This window comes from Cyrtonyx montezumae, unplaced genomic scaffold (assembly GCF_038088225.1).
Source record: "Cyrtonyx montezumae isolate F1298 unplaced genomic scaffold, pur_monq_1.0 scaffold_8, whole genome shotgun sequence".
NCBI classification, from domain to species: Eukaryota; Metazoa; Chordata; class Aves; order Galliformes; family Odontophoridae; genus Cyrtonyx; species Cyrtonyx montezumae.
The window spans coordinates 51887370-51896363 of record NW_027072089.1 but is presented as its reverse complement, the minus strand read 5'-3'; the positions used below and the strand labels follow the sequence as shown (position 1 = coordinate 51896363).

The window sequence follows — 8994 nt, the reverse complement described above, 5'->3', positions numbered from 1 at the left end:
GTAGTGTAGTAACTATGTACCTGCTGTCTATTAGAAATTGCTAACAGAAAAAATAATTGAATACTAGTTGCAACACATTTGTTATTTTCTCAGAACATTTCTCCATCTTTCATCATTTTACCCTCAAAGCACCTTCTCACAAAGCAGGAAGGTTCTTCCTCAGTTGAACATTCCCACAAAGTACTGAGTGCCTATGGAAGACTCTTCCTTTAGGGCTGTTTCCAAGCCTTCAAGGACATCCCGTAATACTAATGAACAGCACAGTGGAAGCTGAACCTTGAAAATGGAAGCAGTAAAGCCATTTATTTATATAAAAATGATTTTAATTACATAACAGCCCTCCTGCAAGTTTATCAGGCAAGAGTGCTTTCGTGCTATCCCAACAGCAGTAAAAGAACTGGTCTTTTTACTTCACACTTGAAAAAGGCAGAAAGAAAAAAAGACTCCACTTGATTAAATTATACATTGTTAATTATATTCTTGCTTTGCCATTCGTTCAGCAGAAAATTAGTCTTAATTATTCTGCCAGCACAACATCTCTGACTGTGAAAGAGATTCAACAGAAAAAAAAAAAATTCAAATGCACTACAAATGCCTTCACTGCCTTTTAAAGAAGACTTTGTCAAAATGGTATCATTTCTGAATATATAAGGACAGTCAGTAATTCATTTTTTTCATGTTTCTCCATAAATATCTCACTGAAATTCAATACTGTTAATGTAAACATCTCAGCACAGATTCTACAGAGTGAGAAGGGATCATGGGAGAGCTTTACTTTGGTTTTAACCTAACAAAGGTCCTTCAGGCGTTCTGCTCCTTGGATTACCTGACAATTTACAAAAGTCATTCTCTGGGACTTGGTATGTTGCAGAATGGGTCAGCTTTGAAGGGGGAAAAAGAAAAGAAAAAAACAACAATAACTATACCAGGTACAACATGAGATATGATGGGAACAAGAGGAAAAAGGGCTTGGATGTTCCCACTTGTAGTTTGTCTGTTCCCACTAACTTTAAGAGGAAAGCCTACTCTGTTGCTAGTTTTACCTTTCTTCTCCTCCTGTAATAATTTCCTCAGTAGATAGCATGAAATGGCAGAATCTTTGCTGTTTCAAGGTCAGGGAAATATATGCTGATCTTTGGTCATTATGTAAATTTCTTCTGATGGAAGGATACGATCCAGGCAATAATCAGTAGTTTTTCCTCCTAAGATAAGGTCACATCTGAAGGATTAGGATGATGCCAGATGTAGTTTATCACCAATGTGCATAATTTAATAACGTAATCCTTCTAAGGTGCTCTCCGTGGCATAAGGAACAGAATCAGTATCCATTATGCGTGACCATTATCTATTCATTTCAAAACAGAAAACGCAGTAGCATTTTCAAGTCATTTTTAATCTGCCTAATGTATAGCTAAGATTTTGGGGGAAGAAAAGTTAAGAGTGAGGGTGATGCCTCGGAAGAAGCGGTGACTCACGCTCTCGGGTTGATGAAAGCGCACATGCTTTGAGGTGCCGTTTGTGAACACGGCAACTGGTAACATAGCAAAATCCTCGCGCTCTTTTCCTAGAAAGACTAGCAGAGCAGGGCCGGTAGGGCAGCAGGCTGCGAGCCCGGCACCGTCGTCACCGCTCTGAACTGCGGGCACCAAGCAGCGCTGCCCAGCAGCATCTGCGGGCCCCGCACCGCGAGTTGCGGGGCAGAGGTATTCTGCGTGCCATGACGGTTTTACACCGCACTTCAGGCTCAAGTACGGTATAAAGCCGAAGGAGAGCCATTTTAGCGCCCCGCATAAAATAAAACGCCCCGTGCCGGGAGGCACTTGTAAAAACCGGGCTGAACATCATCCCCGCGCTTCCTCGGGCATTCTTACGCGTTTATTTCTCCCTCGTAAAGTTGCGAGCTGCACATCACGCGGCTCCCCCGCTTACCCCACCTGCTTTCCCCACGCGAGCCCTCCCCTCCCCGCGGACTCCGGGGAGCCGCCCGGCCCCGCCTCCCCCCACCATCCGCCGCTCCCGGGCCCAGCCCCTCTCCCTCGCTCGGGCCCCAGCCCTGCCCCCGGGCGCGCCCGCCGCGCCGCGCCGCGCTCCGCCGGCATCCCGCTGCCGAAGGCGTAGGGGCGGCGGTAGCACCGCGGTGGCCGGGAAGAGAGCAGCCGGCGGAGCGCCCGGGCCGGCGGATTGCTGCTCGGCGGGAGCGCGCCGCCGCCTTCCCAGCCGCAGCCACGTCCCCGCCGCTCCGCTCGTTCGCCCGCCGGCAGCTCCGCGAGCCGCCGGAGGAGCCTCGGCTCCGAAGTTGCGGCCGCTCCGGGTGAAAAGTAGCGGAACGGGCCGCAGCCGAGCCGAGAGGGGACGGTGCTGCGCCTCGCCGCCTCCGGCGCGGGAGCTGGCTCGGCGTCCCGGCCCCCGCCCGCAGGGATAGCGCCTCGGGTAAGTCGGGATGAAGCCGCGCGGGGGCAGACGCGAGGAGCCGGGCCGAGCGGGGAGCCCGCGCCCGCCGCACAAACTTGCTCAAGTTGTGCGGCCCCGGGGCGGCGGCGCGGCCCGGCCGGCGGCGGGCGCCCTCTGGTGGCCGCGGCTTGGCGCAGCGGGCGGCCCGCTCCCGGCGGGCATCCCGGCCCCGTGGTGGTTTGCTGGGGATGGCAGCTCCGAAGGCGTTTGGTGTCGTTTCTCGGGTAGCTCGTGGCAGCGTGACGGGAAAATGTACCCTCAACCTTAGGAGTCGCGCAGGGAAAGGAGGAGAGCCGAGGTCGCCGGTATGAATTTCCATTCTATCGAAGAGAAACGTTGTGGATTTTTGAAAATGTTCTTTTTTTTTTTTTTTTTTAAATTGTATTTTTTTGGGGAAAAGAGAAAAAAAAACGTATTAACCCTGATCTTCCTTACCAGTTCCCCATGCCTAAGTAGTCTGTGTCCTGACACCTGCACAGCTTCAGAGAACTTCTGTTTGTGTTTCCACAGAAAGAACCAACATGCAAAGTGGAAGGAAAACCGAAACTGCTCTTTTTAGCAGAAAAGCTTTGGCTTTCAGCTCCTTTCATGTGTTTTCATTTTGCTTCATAATGGGAGGAGCAGGATTCGCTGAATCACTGAGGCAAAATTTGGGCATCATTGGCTGAAGATAACATGAAAGAGGACTCGAAAATATGTCGATACTCCCTGACTATTAATTCAGACAAACTTCTTATAAATGAAGTGGAATAGTGGTTAAAAGCACTACGGTCTCATCTAAAGGAGCTGATGAAGGATTTCTGTCCTTTTTTTTTTCTTTCTTTCCTTCCCACTCTCCCACGAGCCCCAAAAGAGAAGGATGATAAAGAGTGTTTATACAAACTGAGATAAGCGGAAGGCTGAAGAAAATAGTTTCCATTTTTGAATCTGTTTTTCCAAGTGCTGTAAATTCCCTAAATAATTAAATTCACCACATTGTTTTGAATAAATTGTATATACTTTTTGTGATCAATGTTATTATTTTTTTTTTGGTCAGCTCTAGAAATGGAATTTGACCTGATTGCAAACTTTAACACAGAAAACATGCGGCTCTGATTCCTGTTTTCAAATTGAGGTTTTCAAGTTAACAAGGGATAGTGTTCAGGTTTCTTCTTGTGTATTATCATCCCGTATTTGTATGCATATCTCAGAGATTTTACTTTTTCCCTGGTTTTAGTATACATGCTGTAGTGTTGTATTTGAGAAAAGTGTGAACAGACGGCACCTGAGATTTAGTTTCTTGGCAGACTCATTATTCCAGTGTTGTAGTTCAGATTACAAGTAATCTAAGTATCTGTTAGAATGTGCAGTAAACACTATGTCTTTTGTCTTAAGAAAAAAAATGCCTTAAGTTGTTCATGTTTTACTAACTGGATCAAAGCTTGATATTTGAATGTTGTGTTTTGTTAGGAAATGCATGCCTGGGGAAGAGGAGCTGCTTAATGGATCATGGCTCTGATGCTTACAGGGCATACCTTATTTCTAGCATTAATGATGTTTGCTGTCTTCACTTTTGAAGAGTCTGTAAGCAATTACTCTGATTGGGTGACTTTTATGGAAAATATAGATCAATACGAGAAAGATAAACTTGAAAGTCTTGGTGCTGAGCAGAAGCTGAAAAAAGCAGTTCTTCATCCAAGCTTGTATTTCAATGCTGATGATGTCCATGTGCTGAGGCAGAAGGCTCACACAAGCCATTCACATCTGTTCAGGACCATCAGAAGTGCAGTGACGGTTATGTTATCCAACCCACTGTACTACCTACCTCCACCCAAACATGTTGATTTTGCTGCAAAGTGGAATGAGGTCTATGGTAACAATCTGCCACCTTTAGCGTTTTATTGTTTGCTGTGCCCTGAAGATAAAGCTGCATTGGATTTTGCCCTGGAGTATATGGATAGAATGGCTGCTTACAAGAACTGGTTGGTTGAGAGCGCGCCTGGCGATGAGGTGCCACTTGGCCACTCCCTAACAGGATTTGCCACTGCTTATGACTTCCTGTATAATTCACTGGAAAACGTGAGGAGACAAAAATACCTGGAAAAGATACAGTCTGCAAGCAAGGAGATGTTTGAGTACTCAAAGGTTCGTTCCTGGGGAAAGCAGCTTCTCCATAACCACCAAGCGACCAACATGCTCGCGTTGCTCACTGGAGCTTTAGTGACAGGTGTGGACAATGGATCTCAGGCAAACATTTGGAAACACGCTGTTGTTGATGTGATGGAGAAAACAATGTTTCTGCTCAATCACATCGTAGATGGGTCTCTGGATGAGGGAGTAGCTTATGGGAGTTACACCGCTAAGTCAATAACACAGTATGTTTTCCTGGCTCAGCGCCACTTTGGTATTAACAACTTGGAAAATAATTGGCTCAAAATGCACTTTTGGTTTTACTATGCTACCCTATTACCAGGCTTTCAAAGGACTGTGGGCGTAGCAGATTCTAATTATAATTGGTTTTATGGTCCTGAGAGCCAGTTGGTTTTCTTGGATAAGTTTGTCCTGAAGAATGGAGCTGGCAACTGGCTGGCACAGCAAATTAGAAAACACAGACCCAAAGATGGACCAATGGTGCCGTCCACTGCGCAGAGGTGGAGCACCCTGCACACTGAGTTTATATGGTACTCTGCTGAAATCACTCCTCAACCACCTCCTGACTATGGCACTGCTAAAATGCATGTGTTTCCTAATTGGGGAGTTGTTACTTACGGGGCTGGATTGCCAAGCAGTCAGACAAACACCTTTGTGTCCTTCAAGTCTGGCAAACTTGGTGGACGGGCTGTCTACGATATTGTCCACTTTCAGCCCTATGCCTGGATTGATGGATGGAGGAGTTTTAATCCTGGACACGAGCATCCTGATCAGAACTCTTTCACTTTTGCTCCCAATGGGCAGGTGTTTGTATCTGAGGCTCTCTATGGACCTAAACTCAGCCACCTGAACAATGTCTTGGTGTTTGCCCCATCTCCTACAAGCCAGTGCAACCAGCCTTGGGAGGGACAGCTTGGTGAATGTGCCCAGTGGCTAAAGTGGATTGGCCATGAGGTTGGAGACTCAACTGGCGAAATAATAACAGCTTCCCAGTCTGGGGACATGATGTTTGTGAGTGGGGAGGCAGTGTCTGCTTATTCATCAGCAATGAAATTGAAAAGCGTGTACCGCATTTTGCTGCTCTTAAATTCTCAGACCTTGTTAGTAGTAGACCACATTGAGAAGGAAGCAGACTCTCCTGTTAATTCAGTCAGTGCCTTTTTTCATAATCTCGACATTGATTTTAAATATATACCCTATAAATTTAAGAACAAGTACAACGGAGCTATGATGGATGTGTGGGATGCCCACTACAAGATGTTTTGGTTCGATCATCATGGGAGTAGTCCTGTTGCTAGGATACAAGAGGCAGAACAAGCTGCTGAATTCAAAAAGCGATGGACTCAGTTTGTAAATGTTACCTTTCCGATGAAGAGCACTCTTACAAGGATTGTTTACCTTTTCTATGGCCCGTACGTCAATGTTTCTGACTGCAGACTCATTGATAATGTAAAGTCTGGATTTCAGATATCACTTAGTGTCAACAGCACTGAAAATACCGTTTATGTTGTGACTGATCATCAGAATTTAAAGGCTAGGTTCGATTACTTAGGATTTGGTGGCTTTGCCAAAGTTGTTCATGAAAACAAAGTAACAAAGTTTGGTCTAGGTACTGAATCTGTTGAAAAAATGATTAAAAATAATAGGGTAGTTCTGCCATTTGGATTCAAAGTGAACATAATTGCAGGCTTAATTTTAGGTGTTAGTTTGGTCATACTGGCTTTTCAGTGGCGGTTTTACGTATCCTTCAGTAAAATGTTGCGTTGGATCCTGATCCTGGTTATCACACTGTGGCTTATTGAACTGGTCGATGTATGGAGCGTATGTACTCAGCCAATCTGTGCAAAATGGAGCAGTGACTCGACAAGGTTAGAACATGATAAAGGCAATAAAGCCAAACGATTAGATGGGACTCCTATTGTTTTTCCAGATGTTATAATTACTTCACTCCCTGCTTCTGGTGCAGAAATTTTAAAACAGCTGTTTTTCAACAGCAGTGACTTTCTGTACATGAGGATACCTACAGCCTATCTAGAAATTCCCGAGAGTGAGTTTGAAATTGATTCCTTTGTAGATCCATGCGAATGGAAGGCTTCTGATGTTCAGAATGGGCATTTTCATCTTCTCAAAGGGTGGCTCCAGTCTCTAGTTCGAGACACAAAACTACATTTACAAAACATTCAATTATATGAAGCCAGCAGAAGTAAAATTACTCAGCATTCTGCCATAAACAAGGACAAAAAGAAAAGATCCAAAAAAAGAGAATCTCTGTTGGAGCAAAGAAGTAGGGCAAGAGCGAGTCAAGATAAAGATGCTGAATATATTAGGGAATTGAGAAGACACCTTGTTTATTATCCTAATGCACGTCCTGTGCTTAGTTTAAGTAGTGGGAGCTGGACATTAAAGCTTCCCTTCTTTCAGGAAATCCTAGGACCATCAATGAGGGCATTATATATAGTAAGAGACCCACGGGCATGGATATATTCAATGCTGTACAAAAATAAGCCAAGCCTTTACTCTTTGAAAAAAGTTTCACAACGCCTAGCTGCAATGTTTAAATGGGAAAATGGCAGAGGAAAATGTAGTATCAATGAAGGCTATGCCTTTGAATATGAGTCATTAAGAAAAGAGTTTTCAAATTCTAATTCAAATGCTGTTTCTGTGTTGTCCCACTTATGGCTAGCAAACACAGCATCAGCACTGAGAATAAATGGAGACTTGCTGCCAACAAATTATCTGATGGTCAAGTTCGAAGATATTGTGAGCTTTCCTCAGAAGACGGCTGAAACAATTTTTGCCTTTCTTGGTATTCCTCTTCCCCCTGCTAGCTTAAACCAAATATTATTTGCCACTTCCACCAGTCTTTTCTATCTTCCTTACGAGGGGGAAATTTCACCAAGTAGCATTCATGCCTGGAAGCAAAACATGCCCAAGAAAGAAATTAGACTGATTGAAGATACCTGTTTTTCTCTAATGGACCACTTAGGATACCCAAAGTTTGTAGAATAAATGCTGCTGGTCAGCAGAAATTTGCACTAGTCATCTCTGACTCCCAGTTTGTGGATAAATATTAGAGAAGTTTGTTTATTCTTGTAAAATGTGTACAGACTGCTACTTTCAGAGAAATTATTTTAAGAAAAATATAGTTGTTCTTGAAGGTGTGATTTTTGTTGTTATTATTTTTAAACTTGTAACTGCTTTTGCTGCCTTTGGAAAAGAAAAAAAAAATAAAATGGGAAAAGGCTGTGTGAACCTTTATGGAACTACCAGCTGAGAACTCTATAGCTCAGGGGATAAGTAATAGAACATGGAGCTTTTTACCTCCAGCTCAACAGTTTTACTCCAGCCCAGGTGGTTAGTTCCCAGAAGTATTTACTATCTGATGTCTGTGTGATGGCTTATATGAAATCCAACTGGTGGTATTGGCCCAGTTCCCAGTGATGATAATTAACCCCTTCTGACAGCTTTACTGAAACATTCTGTCTCACTGATCACTGTAGTGGTGCAAAATAAAGATAAGCTGAGGTGTAAGGCTGTTCAGCAACCCTTCAAGGGTGAAAACAGACAGAACATTTGAGTGAATTTTGTTCCTTATTTATGGCCTCAGCAGACATGGATATTGAATATAATTGTATAATTTGGTTCCTTCAGCTCAGAGATATGACACTTCCATTGGGTTTTGTGCTTTATCTAAAGAGAAGGTTTTGTTCTCCATTCCTGATTATATAGTACCTTCTGTGAGCCTGAAGTAAACTACCCAGAGAAAAAGAAATAGGACAAAATCTGAGAAGCCAACAAGATATCCCCAGCTATCAGTTAAACGTGTAGTTTGACCTGCCTCAGCCTGACTCAGTTTTGAAGGTTGTTAACATCTTGGCACCACATGCTGCTTTATCCTATGCTTCTTGCCTAAGAAGTTCTGCAAGGATCTTCTTGAGTGAGACTTCGTTGTAAAGCATTTCTCTGATGATTCTTGTGCATAATTTCACTGAGGCCAGTGCAAATATTTGATGTCAGTGTCATTGGTCCATTGTTAATGTCTGAATAAAATGGAAATCTAAGATTTAGAAGATATTAAATAAATCTCCAGGTCTGTGTTGCTGAGGGTTTTGCTTTTCTGTTTGATGTATTTCTGAAGGACAATTATTGCTACTCTCAGATCTCCCCTCAGAGAACAGAGAAATCTGAAACTCACTTCACTCTCAACCACCTCACATTTGAGTGATTCCCAGCAGTAAAATATCTCCAAAGTTGCCTGTTAATTTTTTCTGTTATCTTTTTTTTTTTTTTTCACTGTGACCTGTGTTTCTTTAACATGGTGCTGCAATACAATATTGATTTGGAAACAGATAGGCTGGTTTGGATAGATGTTTAATTGTCACGGTTTGTTTTTTTCTTGAGTCACAATCTTTG

The 8994-nt window shown here is 43.6% G+C and overlaps 1 protein-coding gene across 1 annotated transcript; it reads left to right on the top strand.

Moving 5' to 3' along the window:
- Positions 1–2057: 2057 nt before the first annotated feature.
- On the top strand, positions 2058–8759 carry DSEL (dermatan sulfate epimerase like). The gene is made up of 2 exons (XM_065752113.1): positions 2058–2430; positions 2962–8759. Exon 2 carries the CDS (start codon positions 3940–3942, stop codon positions 7588–7590), a length of 3651 nt encoding a protein of 1216 aa, XP_065608185.1. The 5' UTR covers positions 2058–2430; positions 2962–3939; the 3' UTR covers positions 7591–8759.
- Positions 8760–8994: the final 235 nt, after the last annotated feature.